The 18,123-nt window shown below is 46.6% G+C and overlaps 2 protein-coding genes across 2 annotated transcripts in view; one reads left to right on the top strand and one right to left on the bottom strand.

The window, feature by feature from the left end:
• The window catches only part of fbxl7 (F-box and leucine-rich repeat protein 7), a 25,959-nt gene extending 10,712 nt beyond the window's left edge, over positions 1–15,247 (bottom strand). Inside the window, exons 1-2 of the mRNA XM_076981101.1 lie at positions 14,539–15,247; positions 11,141–11,230 (exon numbers count right to left, since the gene is read on the bottom strand). Of these exons, the coding sequence (XP_076837216.1) occupies positions 11,141–11,230; positions 14,539–14,575 (127 nt within the window). The 5' untranslated portion in view covers positions 14,576–15,247. The remainder of the gene's footprint in view (positions 1–11,140; positions 11,231–14,538) is intronic.
• c19h7orf25 (chromosome 19 C7orf25 homolog) lies at positions 14,349–18,123 on the top strand. Its single transcript, XM_076981102.1, has 3 exons — positions 14,349–14,525; positions 15,622–15,752; positions 16,314–18,123. Exon 3 carries the CDS (start codon positions 16,330–16,332, stop codon positions 17,641–17,643), a length of 1,314 nt encoding a protein of 437 aa, XP_076837217.1. The 5' UTR covers positions 14,349–14,525; positions 15,622–15,752; positions 16,314–16,329; the 3' UTR covers positions 17,644–18,123.

Raw genomic sequence — 18,123 nt, 5'->3', positions numbered from 1 at the left:
GGAGTAAGAACTAGTTTCCATGTTTTCAGCAGACTCCTGAAGGCCTCTACTGCAGGTGAACTGAGGGTCACACACACACACACAAACAAACACACACACACACTCCATTATTTTATTTACAAGAATATTGTTCAGGTTTCCATAAGAGGACACACATCCAGGGAGCTAAAAATCTCAATTTTGAACATGAACACAGCGATGATTTCGAGCTGAGAGAACACCTATATCAGTCTAACTCAGCTCTACTGTCCCTACAGACCTAACCACTCATGTTCACTCTGTGCTGATATTTGAACTCGTCTCTGAAAATAAAAACTTCCCTGGATTTCACATCCTCCTCACTGCGAAAAGAAAAAGGAAGTGATGTCATGGAGCGTGTCTCATGCCATCTCCAGAGGCAGACGGTAACCTGATCTTGCCACAATCCCTGGGAAGCTTGTCACATTTCGCAATAGGAGGCTCTGGGACCGGGTTGCTGCATTTGGTTAAACCCACCCCCCACCGGGTCAGGCCTGCCAGGGGCCGGCAACACACAGACACCGTTAACCCAACACGAATCGAAAGGAAAACGCTCAACGTGAAAGGGTTAGCTCTGCGGGACTGCAGAGGGACCGGCTGTGTCTGGAGCTGCCGACAGACGCGGGCCTGCCTGATCCAGTGGCCACCCCCGCCGCCCCCAGCCCAGGGCAGACGCGGGACCTGCAACCGCTTCGGCTGTGCCCCGTTCAGCTCCCAGCTTTGCATCTTGCTCTGATTAAAACGCTTCCCACACGGCTCACGCGAGATTCCTCTCGCTCGGAGCTTTCGAGATCAACTGTGCCCTCGCGCGCCCCCGTCGCCCGCGCCCCACGTGGGCAAATCGCTCGCAGGCGTCGTGCCGCCCTCTGCTCGGACGGCCGAGGGCAAATCTCCCTCGCCGAGGCCGTTCACTGCGCAGTGTCAGAGTCAGCCATCACGCAGGGGGAATGCGTCCAAACAAATCAAACTTTTTATCTTCTCTCGCAGCAGAGCAATAAATCACTGGCAGAGCGGTAGCTAGACTGTGTTTTTCCCAAGCTCCTTCCTTGTTGGCGGAGTTTTCCTCAAGGAATAGCAAGGAACAAATATTGCAGCTAAGGGTGAAAGCAAGCGCAAAACGGCAACATGTGAAGTGGTCTCGCTTGCTTTCGTAGTGAACCACAGCAGCATCGTAGCAGCAGTGGTGCAGAATGTTGTATCAGGTATCAAAGTAGTGGGGGGTTAGAATACAGGGGTGGGAACCTGTGGGAGAAGGTGATGCTGGGAAATGTAGTTCTCAACCTTCCTCCACGCTGATGTTTTCACGGTCTAATTGTTATAAAGAGAAGCCGAGTAATTGAAATGACTGGAAAAATGACAAACTCTGCTCCTGCAGTGACTCAATCCAGCCAGCACAGGATTCGTTTTATTAAATCAAAAACATCATGGAGGAAATATTCAAACATCTGGGCAATAAACTAGGCCTTTGCCACAGTAAAGAAGGCAAAAGAGAGGGCCTTTTCACCCCCACCCATCCGCTGGTGCCCTTTCTCTCCCCTCAGTGGGTTCTGGGAAGGCTCGTTTCTGATGCACGGACCAGATCTGGATCTGGAGAAGCATTCTGGAGTCTGATTATTATGTGTCCCAGGATCTGAAGAAGCATTCTGGAGTCTGATTATTATGTGTCCCAGGATCTGGAGAAGCATACTGGAGTCTGATTATTATGTGTCCCTGGATCTGGAGAAGCATACTGGAGTCTGATTATTATGTGTCCCAGGATCTGGAGAAGCATTCTGGAGTCTGATTATTATGTGTCCCAGGATCTGGAGAAGCATACTGGAGTCTGATTATTATGTGTCCCAGGATCTGGAGAAGCATACTGGAGTCTGATTATTATGTGTCCCAGGATCTGGAGAAGCATTCTGGAGTCTGATTATTATGTGTCCCAGGATCTGGGGAAGCATTCTGGAGTCTGATCAATATGTGTCCCAGGATCTGCAGAAGCATACTGGAGTCTGATCACTATGTGTCCCGGGATCTGGAGAAGCATACTGGAGTCTGATCACTATGTGTCCTGGGATCTGGAGAAGCATTCTGGAGTCTGATCACTATGTGTCCCGGGATCTGGAGAAGCATACTGGAGTCTGATCACTTTGTGTCCCAGGATCTGCAGAATCATACTGGAGTCTGATCACTATGTGTCCTGGGATCTGGAGAAGCATTCTGGAGTCTGATCACTATGTGTCCTGGGATCTGGGTGCTTTTCATGTCCATGTTATAGCAAAAATGATATGCATGTTAATAAGTATAGCAGCACTTCCATTCTAGAACATACTAATTGATGACTTCCACAGGTCCCGTGTCAAGCATGCACAAAATGTTAACATGCCTGGAATATAATTCAAGCTGTTCTTGGCTCTCCACTACGGAGCCACGTACCCAGAGGTTGTTTTTTTTTTTTTATCTGGCCCATGCAGGCCATTTAGTATCGCCCACCCCTCTGTAAACCAGAACATGTGCACCACGTCATTATTCACAGCCTTCGGTGTCCCTTGCGGAGACCTAATCTCTACGTGAGGGCTAAGCTCCATGACGGACAGCACAGCGTACAGCACGCAGCAGTCAACCGATCGTGGACGTGAAGCAGTTAAAGACGCTGCTCTAAACTGTTACCACATGGGGGCCTGAGATGATTTCACTGAATTGCATGCAGGACGCAGGGCGGATGGAATAAGCTTCTTCTTGGCAGATGTTCCACTGAGCAGGACTCCGTGTTCGCCGCCCTCTGTCATTTTCAAACATCACTTCGCCACCTGCCTTACGTAACCCACCTTCATATAATCCTTAATAATCCTTCATATAATCCTATTTCGACATGACCTCAAAGCGAACAAGCATTTGAGTCGCTCGTGCGCTCGTGCCTACCAGCTTCCTGCTCTTGGTTCCCCTGTGCAGGAACCCAGCTCGGAGGGGAAGGTGTCCATGTTGACCGAGAAGGTGTGGAAGTGTGAGTCCTGGACCAAATTAAGCACAGTTCATGCAAAACATAACATGATTGGTGTTGTTTTGGCTAGGCTGACTATGACATTACACCATGGCTATGAAAGTTAGGAATGCCAATTTCACTCAAGGCAATTGTACGTAAATTCTTTGTAATCCATATGGGTATTACAGACCCTTTTATATAGAGCAATTCCATTCACCCCACGGTTATGGATGACCACAGTTAATTGCACAATTGGCTACCCAGGTGTCTTAGGACAGGCTGTGTGGCACTACTGTATTATAAATTTGTGCACAAGGGAACTGATTCCTGTATGGACTCCATCACTGCCGTCTCTCAGGATGAGACCCCGGAGTCATGATGGTGTCATCGGTGGGGAAGACAGTTAGAACAGAGCAACTGGAAACATGAGGGAGACATTAGACATGACAAAGTCTGCTGGTATGTTACAGCGAGAGTCTGAACGCAGTCTAGCAATAGCAAAGAACCTAGCACAACATCTGAGGCCACAACAGTGTATGACCCAAGAACACTCTGGCGTTACTGCCGGCTTATTTATCAAGACGGTGACACACAAGGGGAGACAAAGGGGATTTTTCAATAATAAGATCATTTAATAAGGACAGGAAGAGAATGTCTTCATGTGTCCCAGAACGGTCTTTATGGTGGAGTTCTCCATGTTTCCCTGAGAGTAGTCCTCGGGTTACGGGTCATGTGTATTCCATCCTCCCCACATAGAGAAAAGCAGTCCCCGTCCACTCCTCACTGACCCGGTCCGACCATGTTTCTAACCAACATCACACTGCGCCTTTTCTAATCCAGAGGTGCATACCTGGTGGGCCAGAATCCAGCACAACTTGGTGATTCAACTTGGTGATTTTCCTGATCAAACAGGATTCAACTCGTCAGTTAATCGTGCTGGACTCCTCAATAATATGTGTCTTACCAAGTCATTAATTATGCACAACTTCTCCATTAGACATACAGTAAATAAGTCAATTTTTTTATCAGGTGAGCTGGTCTCTCATCATAAGAATCATTCTAACCTCCATAGACAAAATCAATATAGGATGGTTAAAACTGAATATAGGATGATGGAACTATGGCAACTAGATTTAGAAAGATAACTAGATTTAGAAAGATAATGCTTTTTCTAGTGCATGGGATGCTCTCAAACATTCCCTTTATTTCTTGTGAAAGTGCAAAAAGTCCTTGTTGTTTCAGTCCTTGTTATGAATAGCAACTAGACAGAAACATTTACATGAAAGGCTGCAATGCTAGTGTAACCACATTACATAAATAGCCCAATAAAAATGATTACAGTCCGTATATAAAATAAAAAAAACAACAACAACCATAATTTCATGTATTCCAAGATTCCACCGAGTCTTGTCTTAAAATATTCCAGCAAGAATATGTACGTTATAAACCTTGATGTACCATGCAAGATTCTCATGGGAAATGAAACAGATACTTTTTTTTTTAAACTTCACTCTGCTCCTGCCTTTGAAAACCTGCTTTGCTTTCTGAATCGTCACTATCCACTTGTAGGGATGTAATGGCTGGGGCTCTCTGGAAAGAAAAACATTGTGGTTGAGTGTGTGTCTCTCATTAAATGCAATGTTCTGGCAAGTGTCTCCAGACATCAAAAGATCTTTCCATTTTTTAAAACCTCAATCAGAAATCACTAGAACAGCTGGCTAAGTTTTGGGACTGCCGTAAAAGAGCCCGCACTAAGCTCTATTGGTAAAATGTGGCAGAGATGCTGACCAGAAGCTCAAATGTACACACACACACACACACACACACACACACACAGACACACGGACACACAGCGCAGGTGAAACTTCAGACCTTTTCTTAGCACATTTTTAAAACAGTAACTCAAAATGGCCCTCGTCGTAGGGGTCCAGCAGAAAGATCACACTCCGCCCTACGGTCTGAACTCCTTCCCCGACTTTACGGCCTAGGACGTCTGTTTTAGAACGTGTCGGAGGCTCCACCCTCTTGGCGGAGCACAACATTGTGGGCTTACCCACTTCTCTCCTAGTGAAACTCACGCAAGGTCGACGTATTTGCATCTACTTCTGAGTTTCCGTCTTCTGAAGTAACTGGGCCTCATATAACAGTAGATCAGATGCTAAAACCGGATGTTTACAAATGATGGTTGTGATCTGTGTTTCCCAGTTGCGAGGTCTGGGATTTTCACTACACCACAGAACTTCTCTCATAAAGAACATGAGGTGATCCGATTTGCTATGAAGCAGTGGAATCTGACCCAGTGCTCCAGAGCTACGTCTAGCTGTACTAAGTCATATAATTACTGACGTGCGGCAGGAAGTCCTCACTCCTACCAAACACCTTCCCCACTCAGGACCTCCTCGCCTCTGCCGTAGCCATTTCTTGGCTCCGCCTTGCCACCTGTTTCCTCCCAGAAGCCAAAGAGATTGAATAACCCGTCACAATGAGCCAATGAGAACTGCTAACTTGTCACAGTGGGCGGGGCAAAGGCAAGACGAGAACAGAAAAGAGGACTGTGTCGATACAAGAGTCGTGTAAGGAGTATCTGTAACACAAACAAATCCTTCCCAATGTCTTTTCCCAACATCTGCAGTTGGACGGTGTTCAGCACTCTTGGTCCATGGTCTACACTAACGGAAAAAGGGAAAAACCTCTGGGAGGAGAAATTAATATAGGTATACATGTCATGTTTCTCCCTGAAATTGAATTATGTGGCTGTGTAGTTGATAAAATCACTTCTTTAAAAACAGGAGCAATGACAGCAAATGGTAAAAAGAACAGGGTCTGGACTCCATCTAGGTATCATTCTCGAGGTCATATCTTCATGGCTCTCAAATCATGGCTCTCTTCATGGCTCTCAAGTCATTCCAGTGTCATCTGCACCACAACCTGAACATAGTCTTGTTCTTAAAATCTATTCCCTTGATGGGTTTACTGGACAATTATAGGAATACATAGTCAAAAGAAAATCTAATTTAAAATCAGCCAAGACATACGGGTTGTGTATATTTTGCTTCTTTTTAAGAGCTAATGTGCTAAAAAGCTAACAAGGAATGCTTACACCCAGTTAGCACTGCACATTCCTATATGGATTGCTAAGCAAATCTCTTGACAGAGAAGGTAAAGCTAAACGCTAGTAGCGTCAAAGTCATGGGTTCGATTCTCCAATAGAGTGATTTTCTACCTTATCATCCATAAACATTAACACAATTCCAGCCTCAATATAGGTGCTGTTGCAGGTAGCACCAAATTTAGAGTGCAACATTGTGACCATTAGATTTTTTTCACCAAAATCTACATTTAACCTACAAAACCAAGCACTGTCTTAGCATTGGATAGGTCCACGGGTCTGCGTTTTCTCTGTTATGCTACGGTTCAAAGTCAATTCTGATGAGTATTCTTCAGTACGTGGTGTCCAGGCAGTCTTCTTGGTGGACCCTCACAAAGCCTATCAAATTGCACCGCATACCTTTTCAGCCACCATTCCTCTCCAAAACAAACTTCGTGTGGAGCCAAAGAAAATTTGCCCAGACCATGAGTCCCGATAATACAAAAGCCGCCCAGGCCATCCAGAACCGGCGTAATCTTGAGCTAGCACACGCTTCCCCGAGTCTGCATAATGTAGCACTGAGCCCTGCTTTCCAGATCCAGTATAAGATGAAGCTAGGCTGTTATCTGGAGTCCCGTGAGAAGGGTGTGCGTTTCTACACAGCTCTGTTTGTGCTGTACCAGGCGTGCAGTGCCTGAAGCTCAGGCACAAAATCAAATCTAAAATCATGTCCAGAACCGCTGCCTTCACGTATCGTGACTGTGGGCTGTCTGTTTCCGACTGCGTACGAAGCACGCTCCATGAAGCTTAATTACGCTTCATGTAACACAACATTTGTTCACTATCAAAGGATTCCTCCTTGGTTTTCAGATGACATGTTTTAGCCCAGAGGTTAATGTTTTAAAGAGTAGTCAGTGTGATTGCTCAAAGCCAGACAGCATTTCCCACTGATTAAACCAACCAGTAATGCGAGAGCTTTGATTTGGTCAAGCTGTCTCATTCGAATGACTCTTGAATGTTGTCATCACATTGGTGGCAAAGCAGCCATCATATTCATTTCTACACTGCGTCCGAACACCATAAGCATCGGCCAGTTTCCATCTTTGATTATTTTCATACAGAGGAACTTAGTTGTAGTTAAACGTGGCCATATTTCTTTTTGGTAAATGTACAGACAGAGCACAACATGGGGGCGGGGGACATGTCAAAGTGCCTACTTATAGCTGAGTGTAAAATGCTTCTGAACACTGGACAGGACATTGAATAAAAGCCCGTCTCAGTATGGACAGGCGTCGACACAATCCCCATATAGAAGAGGAAGAAAGCAACGCTTCAAGGAACGTATAAAAGAAACATATTGCCTTATATCTGTTCAATGCCCCTCTTGAGGAGGTCCGTGTTCCAAAGGTATTACACCATCGCTTGCATAACCTCCGAAGCTCCCAACACTCATACTCAGTGGAGAAAGGTTCTTTTTTATATAGCTTTTTCGGTTGTATGACTGATAATAAATTTTACTCCTATACGTATTGGAAAAATGGCTTGGGAAATCTTTATCTAAAGTCCAATAACATTGAGGGTGTTTGGGTAAACTGACCCCCTATTAGTCAAATGAAATGCTTAAGTCATAAATCGACTGCATTAAACAGTGTTGACACTGGGTAGAATCACTACACTTCTGGGATATTTTGGTTTTACATTTTGTGGGGAGAGCTCTATTTACCATCTACTGTCCATATCAGTTTTCTTGTCCTTATAAATGCATATAGAGAATATTGTATGAAATCTAAAAATAATCATATTTCTACAGATATAAAGAAACTGAACTGGAATGTGGGCCACTGTGTGTGGGAAAATAACCAGCAGTGATGGTACACTACCACACCTTCCTAGTGTGTGTGCGTGTGTGCATGTGTGTGTGTGTGTGTGTGTGTGTGTGTGTGTGTGTGACCTTTGCTGCCTTCCACAACGCATGTGTGTGTGTGTGTGTGTGTGTGTGTGTGTGTGTGTGTGTGTGTGTGTGTGTGTGTGACCCTTTGCCGCCTTCCACAGTGCATGTGTGTGTGCGCGCGCGTGTGTGTGTGTGCGTGCGCGCGTGTGTGTGCGTGTGCGTGCGTGTGTGTGTGTGTGTGTGTGTGTGTGTGTGTGTGTGTGTGTGTGTGTGTGCCTGTTCGAGTGAACTGCAGCTCAACCCTGACTAACCCTCTCTAGCAGGCTCCAGACACAGAGCTCCGATTTCCATAGGAAACTCAGAGTGAAAACACCACGCAACACTATATCAGACCACTTCCAGAGAAACACCCTCCGTGCACAAGTTCAACACGGACTTGCAGGGCTTTCCGTGGCGGCATTTCCTTTCTCATCTCCCCCGGAGCACCGACCCATTGCGGCGAGATGCTAATCGCTAACCGTCACCTGTAGCCTCCGCGTGAAGACGTATGAAACAAAACAATGTTTGTTCCAGCGGTACAGCCTGTGCTGAGCCAGTAATGACAGCTCCTCCTGTGGTGAGGCAACGTTTTCTCCCTTTAAATGCCTTCAGACAGGGAGAGTGAATTCCACTGGCCTGACGCATAAGCTCAGAACCCCTGTCTCTATCACTGAGGGTGAACTGGGAGGCACCGAGACCGTTCTGCTGTAGCGGACCTGCCTCAAACTCGGCCAAGCACGCAAAGTAAACCGCCGAGGGGGCTGGACGGTTTTTGGTACGGTTTTTGGTACAGTTTTGACAGCACGAGGCAGTGGTGCTCTGTCTTGCTGTGGACTGATGAGCCAAGCACCCCAGATACCACATAAAGAGCCACGCTAGCTGCTTTTACAGTTTGCGGATTGGTCCAGAGAGCACATGTTGCCCAAAGATGTTAGTGTGGAGATTAAGATTGCTTCCAGCAGGACCAGCAAAGCGCACTGACCTAATTACATCTGATAAAACCGATCCAAACTTGGCTTCACGTGCTTCTGCACTTTTGACGGCCTGGCGAGAAACCCGAAAACAAAAGGACAAACGTACCCGGGCCAGCAAGCCACTCTTTGAACGGCCATGTTTACTGGGTTAGCTACTCCATTTTACGGATGATTTTACATTACAAGCACACAGCAAAATTGCTGTTGGCTAATTGGACTCACAGTGTAAGCTGAAAGTATTCATTAAGACGGGTCATTTTCTTTATTTAGGTTTTTATGTGCCAGTCGAGTTTTAGCAATATAACTATCAGCATATTGCACCGTGTTATGAGTCTCATGCAGTAGTCTAGACTAGCAGAAAATATGACGCTGGGGTCCGGACTCACATTCCAGGGACTGATACTGTTGTCCAGTTCACCGATAAACTTTACAGTATGGTTGGAGAGCGAAGACAAAAGCAAGACACTTTCAGATGACTGAAACCCAGCATGATTTTATTCCTGGTTGGCAGTTTTTTTGCTAATGGCTGTCTGGCCTTTACTCGAGCGCCACATTTAGAACTGGGCTGAGCTACAGCAAGGGGCAGTCAGCCTTGGCAGGTTATCGCAAAGGAAATAGCAGGAAAGGCCAAGCTCTTGGAACAATGCTATCAGCTCGGGCTGACTCTGCCCTGCGTCTGTCAGCCAGGTTAGCGTGTTGCTTGCGGCCCGCGGCAGCTGGGCTTAGCTCAACATTCTTCTCTGTTCTGAGTAAGTCCCGGGTGAGTCACCCAGGAACGAATGAGCACCCCTCGCAGCAGATATACATTAACGCAATCCCACGCCAGAGCTCTTCGTCTCAACAAACACAGGCCTTCCTCGATCTGTGTCTGGTTTGGCTGTTCACATGACCCAGGTCCTCTGGGCTATGCAGTCTACAGGGCAAGCAAACACCCACAAATCCTGTTTTTTATAGTTTACGCCTCGTGCTCTTCGCGCTAAGCCGCATCCTTCTGTTCGTGTGTCTCCATAAATGGCTGCGTGATGTTTCAGATCACAGATGTCTGGAAGACGAGGGACAGCGCCCGTTCCAATGGGCATCCTGACAAGTGTTTCGCATACTGGAGCCTCTGGATCAAGCTTTCAGTCATCCAAGAATCGGAGAGCCAATGGATCACTATGGAGTTGAAGGGGAGAGGAACACGGCTGAATCTGACCTGCATGATACCTTAGTAACGATTTAGGGCTGGCTGCTGCAGTTAATCCTCACCTCCTGCTCGCTCTCCTCCCATAACTTGGGATGAAGGCTTGTTCTCGCGCCCTCCCCCGACATGAGGAGAGGTGGGCGTAAATCAGGCTCGCGGCGGACTGACATTACCATCAGTGGAGGGGGGGAGGGGTGTCGCCCACACCACGTCGGAGCAGGAAGCACTCCGATCAGGCACACGTGCAGCCTGGTGGGTCCATGCATGCCCGCTCCCTGAAGAACAGAACTCCGACCTCAACGCACGGCACACACACTCCCTCCGGCCCAGGCAGGCCTCCTACCAACGTCCACGTTCCCCACGCCGCTGTTAACCGCTCAAGAGTTTAGAAGGGTGTCGTTTTACCTCACTCTTCCCTCGTTGACGTAACTGTTTGTGAATATATGCGTGTGCTTCTGTCTTGTTTACTTTTAGATTGAAGATTTTCCTATCTGTTGTGTTAGCACAATTATGGACAATTTTCTTATCTGTCATGCCAGAGTGGTGTAGTGGGCCGACATGTTTATACTGCTGATTAAAAAAAAGCCCAGTCACCCTTGAACTCACCTTTTTCACCAGATCTGAGGGGAGTTTCCCACAGCTGCTGTGTGCCCTCAACACCAAGACCCACACACCCTCCTGTCTTACATTCTGCTCCACACACAGCCCCGAACGAACGCTCCACCTCCGTCTTTTCCCAGAGGCACCATTCCTAACCAGCACCAACCAGTAGCTGTATTTCCTCCACTGACTGCACATTTGATTGTTAAGGCCCCGAAAGGAACAATGACACAGACAGGACGTCCACGGTGACCATCGTGCGCACTTTGCGTTCATTGTAAAGCGTCGAGTAACACACCCCGCCCCAAACAGTCAACAAGGCAGTGAGGAGGTTGAACACAAAGAACGTCCAGTGGTAGCTAACGAGGAGCAGATGCCCTACCTTCGCTGGTAGCCGCATTCTTCGGTGTCTTGGTGGATGTCTGGTCCGTACTTGAACTCAGGTCGGAGGAAATGCTCGAACTGCCCTTGCCTGCAGTCACAGAGAGAACCCGCAGGACACATCAGGACACATCAGGACACATCAGGATACAATATCACTCACTGGCATGGCACATGTTGGTCAGAAGGCAGGAGACAAAGGGAGAGAGAGAGAGAGAGAGAGAGAGAGAGAGAGAGAGAGAGAGAGAGAGAGAGAGAGAGAGAGAGAGAGAAGAGAGAGACAAGGGGAGAGAGAAAGAGAGACAAAGGGAGAAAAAGAGACAGATAGAGAGAGAGAGAGAGAAGCTTTGTGTGCGTATGGTGCACATTGCATTAACATTGCTTTTCTAACACAGGGAGGAACACTGAGTAATATTCTGTAGTCTTGCCTAGCAACATCTAGAAAAATTCACAGATATATGCGTTTTTCTTCTGTTCATCTCTTAGATTAATAATCCAGATGTCTCACAAAAACTATCTAAAGTTCAACACCAAAAGGTTTGACCAACCAGCTGAAGTGAGCCACAGTGCTTAAATAATTCCGGAAGAGTCTTGTGATCTTGAAAGCCCTCTGATTAATGATATATATTCAGGGAGGTGCTGTAGTTTCATTGCTGTTAAAAGAATTATATGAGGTTATACTGAAGCTTAAATTACACTTGGAACTATCAGTGACACAGTGATGGAGTGGTGTGAGTGCTCTTCAGTAGAGAAGAAAAAGAAAACAGAGATTGAGATTCACTCTGAAGCCCCATCACTAAGAAGTATGTTTACAGCAACATATTACGACTGCAAACACAGCAAAAGCTCCCTTGAGCTTTTTATTTTACCATACAAGGCCTGACAGAGGGAGCTCTCACAAAAACGAGGCAAAAGTATGCTTTCCTATGTAAACACGCCTCTTTTCCATGAAATAGTCTCAAGTGATATCAGTGCATTAATTTGTGAGCATTCATCAAAGTGTGTGGCGCATCCGTGTTCACCCTCGCTCAAACTGTAACCCTGTAATCTGACGTCAGACGAAATCACCAGCGTTGTTTATTGTCCATTGTCTCTGAAGAATTTGGGCTTGACTGTAACTGAGATTAATTGGCTAAACTCTGGGTAGGCCCGAATTCGTTCCCATGGAAATTCAACAAGCAGAGCTGGTGGTTATGATGAGACGCAACGTGTTGCTCTGAGGCGTGGACAAGTGCAAACTGAACTCAGCCAGCAAGGCCCAACAGAACCACAGTAGTTAGGAGGTAAGATGATTCTGAACAGAATGGAGGTTGTAATCATTCATTGGCAGCAAATACAATGCTCAAAATGATCTCTAGTTCAGGTAAAGCTCAATGACCACCCAACTATAAGCATAAATAAATTTACCAACTCTAGACAGAACTATGCAACGTTTTGTTGTTTTATATAAATGTTATTAATTATGTATTCTCTTGCATCTTTGGCATTTTGACATAGATTAAGTATTATTCAAGTTTTGATTGGGCAATGGCAAAATACTGTTTAATTCCCCAAAACATTTAAATCTAATTAAAACCAGTACAAGTTGCACCAAGCAAAATTTTTTTGCAAAGTTGATTTGTTTTTAGACGGTATGATTTAACATACCATCAATGCCAAAGCTAAGCTGTTAGCAGTTTCAGATAAACACATTTTTCAAAAATGCATTTTATCTCAGGGGTTGTTCTCTTGATGTTTTACAAACTCCAGCTGTTTCTTATGGTCAGCCCATTTGACCGCCGTGAAATCAACATTCCATCCTCACTGCTACAAAGGTGCACGGCTTCTGTCTCCACGTGTGGAGAGAAACCTGGAGATCATCAGACACCAGTCGTTTGAGTTGAAAGAGGCAACACAGGTCATCTCGTGTGACACTGGCACGGGTGACATGAGTCACCTCACACTAACAGTGCGGATCAGCTGGGAATCAAATTAAATCCGTCACTCCAAGCCCATGTCAATCTAGGACCTGGTGTAACCGGTGAAATGACAGACAGGAACGTGTGAATTTTGGGAATTCCGAGCTCTCTAGTACAATCTTGGTGGGAATTTATTGGTTTGCTCTCTCACTGTCAGATTCAAAGGCGAGCCAAACCTTAACCTTTCCAAGAAATCTGCCATGCTTTAGCGTACCGCAAAACTTGATATTGCCAAGAAACCAATCGGGGGGTGAGAGGTCTCTGGCATGAGTGCTGATGGTTGTGAAATGTTCCAAACACTATTTTAGCCAAAATGCCAGTCATCATATCCAGCACTGAGTCAGTGCCTGTGTTCACGGGTTGAACAGGACTACACACTGCAATCATTTCTGTGCATAGCCCTTAAGGTAAGGTCCCCAACCCAAACCTGGAGAATATTAATACAGGTCCTAACACACCTGATCAAGGTAATGACAGTCACTTGCATGCCTCAGGTGCACAGGCTGGGTGTCTCCAGACACTGCAACGAAACCTACTGTATATGTTGCAGAAAAAAAACATGGTGGCTAAGCTATAGATCTCACATGTGGTTTCCCAACAATCTAGAGTGTTCGTATACAGTTTAAATGGGCTTGTTTATAACTACCACTTGTTAAAATGTATTTATTTAGTGTTTAGCTCAGAGATTCTCACTTGCGAGAGCCGTGTTCAGAAAAACATGTGTTCTGTTTACCTTTTCTGTCTCATAAAGTTTATCTGCTTTTAGGAACCCTTTCTGATGTGTAGAGCATGTGGGCAGAGATGTTTAGGTCACCTGATATGCACTGTTTAGAGGCACTCTGATCTTTCTTTAGACGGGTGCAAAGCTAGACAGTAAAATGAATTTTCTATGACAACCGTTTATTGATCTATTTGTTCATTTATTGATGTACATCAATTTGTTTTCTGAATTTCGTCGCCTATTGTAAGTTGAAATCATTGGTTTGTATGCTTAATTCAGATATTTGCAAATTATGCAAATTAAAATCCACAATTCAGAATCTCATGCAGTGCATGGTGTCCCGGGTATAGTCTGGTGTCCCGGGTATAGCCTGGTGTCCCGGGTATAGTCTGGTGTCCCGGGTACAGCCTGAAATTGGTTAGCCCTTCACCATCTGTCTACCCTACTCACTCCCACACACATTTTGAATGAGTCAAAAAATAAATAACTGCGACTGCATAACCACGCAACACAAACGACAGTGGAGTACAGAACAAAACGAATCAAATGTGCATTTAAATAAACGCCAGTCGGGTATATATGACCGTGGACGACGTGTGTGCCGAAGAGCCCGTTGCCGTCTTGGCCGCTGTTGTCCACAAAAGAATAAGGAGGAATATGAATATGGCTGCGGGACGCACTGTACGGAGCCCAGTGGAAAACTTCGGGTTTGTAACTCACCTTCGCTCCCACTATGTTTGCCATTGTTCGCACCCATCCTGGGGAATGCATAATCTACCGACCCGGCCCCGTGAAAGTATCCATAGACGTGAAACCAAGAAAACCAAAGAAAATTGGGCTTAAAGAAAAAAGAATAGAGTCCAGCGCTGACTCGATCTTCTCCGTGATTTAATAGAGTCCAGGACGTGCCATAACGGAACCGAGCGGCTCAACGACTCCGATGTGAATTCGGTTTAAGTGTACAATACGTCTGACGTTGAAAGTGTCCAGACATTCTCGCGGTTGGAGCACGTTTGGTTCTTGACAGACGGCGCATAATCGTGCAGAAAAGAAAAGTGTGATATCAGATCGGCAGCCTGGTGCGTCAGGAGACACGCATCTCCCCGTCGGGTCTGACCCGATACGCTCTCTGGGTCTGACCCGTCCGGACACCTCAGCCACTGGCCGCAGGAGCCTTCGCGGATTCGCCCCAATGCGCTTTTGTGCGGTCCTTCATGCTCTCCAAAAGATGTAGTTTAGAATTTAGGAATAAGCCTTGAGATGAAATATAGACCATCATTTAAAATTGCACTGCCCACAAAAGCAAAATAGTGTATAATTTAATCAAATAGACAGTTGCAGTTGTGCCAAAATGAGAAACAATGCGAGTACATGCAACTGGATGAAGTTATAATAAAGCCAAGATCATTTTGTCATCAGGTTGGGTCCGTTCAAGTTCTCAAGTGTTTTAACAACTGCGGTCGCACTCGCTTATTGAGAAGCTGTGAGAGGCCCTCTGCTGGTGGACGTCTGTCAGTGCATTGCATGCAAAACTGACCTCGGGATCCCTTGTGTCACACCATTCCATAATCTATCTATCTATCTATCTATCTATCTATCTATCTATCTATCTATCTATCTATCTATCTGTCTGTCTGTCTGTCTGTCTGTCTGTCTGTCTGTCTAGTTGTTGTTTGTAAAATTTAAGATGATTCAGGTCAATAAAAACATACCCATGTACATGTATTGGTTTTTAAATCCTTCCCTATTTCTGGCAAATAAACGTGTACGTAAAAATCAACCTCCTCTAATTTATTTTTGCAGACACAATTCGTGTAATGTGGTGAGCGCCCGATAGGCGGCGCTGCAGGCACGCAGGTGCCGCTCCACATCGCCGTCGAACAAGTCGCCCGCCGCTGAATACAGTCCAGAATTGAAACTCGCGGATGTATACTGTAAGTGTTTTAAAATAAGCTCTGATTTAACTTTTAATTAATGAACCGCCGTATGTTATTTTTTACTAGTCAACTTCTGAATTAAAGTATAGCGTCGTGAGTGTTCTCAGTAACTTTGTTTAGCTAAGGTGGGTTTGTCCCTGCTAAAGTTGCTAAGGTGGCTAACGCCAGTCAGCTCCTCCCTACGGCGCCATAACCGCAGATACTACAGTCAACCGCTGGGCTCGACATTAAAGTACGAGTGTCATTGACAAACTCCTATTATATATCAATATATGTTGTCTTTTTCAACGGTATAACCTTGAATGAAATGTGTATCACAGTTATACGTGGCTAATTGCTTTAATAGCTGTTTTTCTCCATGTAAGAGGCCAGTAAGTGTACTACTGTAAGTGTATTAACGTATCACAAGCTTGTATGGAAGATAAATGTTCTGTTTAATGAGCATTTACATGGGACACTTGCTAAAAAGCTGACTTGATGTACTTGGAAGTCTTTGGTGCTGTGTGTTCTGGGGTTTTGATGCATTCTCACTCAAGACGCTGTCCTGTTTTGCTGAAGGAATGATGTTCCAGACATGGCCACCAGCCCGATGCTTCAGGAACGGATCAAGGCAGCCAAGGAGCTGCTAGTGCGAGTGGATCTGCTATGCAGCCGCCAGGCCCGAGAAGTAGAGGGTCGTGCCAAGCTGTGCAGCAAGCTTCGTGCCGAACTCAAGTTCCTGGAGAAGGTGGAAGGTGGACAGGTGGTGATCAAAGAGACTCACCTGCAGAGCACCAACCTCACCCACCTGAGAGCCATCGTGGAGTCGGCCGAGAGCCTGGAAAACATCATGAGCGTTTTGCACGTGTTTGCGTACGAGGGCCCGGACGGGCAGAAACAAACGCTTGTGGTGGATGTGGTGGCCAATGACGGACACACGTGGGTTAAAGCCATCGGGCGAAAGGCAGAGGCTTTGCACAACATCTGGCAGGGCCGGGGGCAGTATGGAGATAAGAGCGTAATCCGGCAGGCTGAAGACTTCCTCCAGGCCAGCCGGCAGCAGCCCGTGCAGTACAGCAACCCTCACATCATCTTTGCCTTCTACAACGGCGTCTCTAGTCCCATGGCCGATAGGCTCAGAGAAATGGGCATCTCGGTGAGGGGCGACATCGTCGCCGTAAACACAGTCGCAGGCGGAGCGGAGGACGAAGACCGAGCGGAGGAGGATGACGAGGAGGAGGGCGAGGACGAAGGTGGTTTCGGAGAAGACGACCAGGAGGAGAACGAGGCTGCGGAGGAGGAAGATGAAGACGACGATGATGACACAGACATCATGCATACCTGCGTGGACCGGGACACAATCGTGGCCAGCCTGGCCTTCCCCACCGAGGTGAAGGTGGACGTGTGCAACAGGGCCAACCTTGACATCACCACGCTCATCACTTACGTGTCCTCGCTTAGCCACGGCAACTGCCACTACACATTCCGAGAGCAGGTGTTGACCGAGCAAGCCGCCCAGGAACGACAGGAGAAGGTCCTGCCCAAGCTCGACGCGTTCATGCAGGGGAAGGAGCTCTTCGCCTGCCACTCGGCCGTCCACGACTTCCGCGTCATCCTGGACACGCTGGGCGGGCCGGGGGAGAAGACCCGGGCCGAGCAGCTCCTGGCTCGGCTCACGGTGGTGCCGGACCGGCCGTCGGACCGCACGCAGCGCCTGGTCACCAGCTCCAAGGTGAACCGCAGGTCGCTCACGATCTTCGGAACCGGCGACTCGCTACGCGCCGTCACCATGACCGCCAACAGTGGGTTCGTGCGCGCGGCCGCCAACCAAGGGGTTCGCTACAGTGTCTTCATCCACCAGCCTCGCGCCTTAACGGAGGGCAAAGAATGGAGGGCCACCCCAATATGAGCCGGAGGAATGACTGAAACGGATCAGACCTGCGCAGACGGTCCAGTTGGAATAGCGTGCAATAGCACTTTAAATGCAAGAAATAAACAGGCCCGTTATATTCTAAGCTTAAAGCGAAACACTTGCAAGAGGTGTTATTACACAGCTGCACGTGAGCTGCACAACCGGCTGCTAACATAGGCAGTGTGAGCCTCATTTAACCCTTTACAGGATGTTTTTCTGTGAGCTCAGTGCCTCAACCGTAGCCTGCACATGTGTCAGATGTACCAAAATGTCATTATATCAGCAGAAACGTGTATTGTCAAACAGAACAGATGCTGTACACTTTTTTTTTTAGTATTTTTTCCCCTTTAATTTTTTCTTTTCCATTTTGCAAACTTTGATGTGTAACATTTATGTTTCATATCTACCATTTGAACGTTTCTGTTTTGCATTAAAAAAAACACTGAAAGGTTAAATAAACAGCTGTAAAATTACTAA

The sequence above is a fragment of the Brachyhypopomus gauderio genome, chromosome 19, assembly GCF_052324685.1.
Source record: "Brachyhypopomus gauderio isolate BG-103 chromosome 19, BGAUD_0.2, whole genome shotgun sequence".
NCBI lineage: Eukaryota > Metazoa > Chordata > Actinopteri > Gymnotiformes > Hypopomidae > Brachyhypopomus > Brachyhypopomus gauderio.
The sequence above is the reverse complement of the archived record's forward strand: the minus strand, read 5'-3'. Positions and strand labels throughout refer to the sequence as shown.

Excerpts from the sequence above, each read along its gene's own strand:
- c19h7orf25 (XM_076981102.1), top strand. The coding sequence starts at position 16,330 with ATGGCCACCAGCCCGATGCTTCAGGAACGGATCAAGGCAGCCAAGGAG.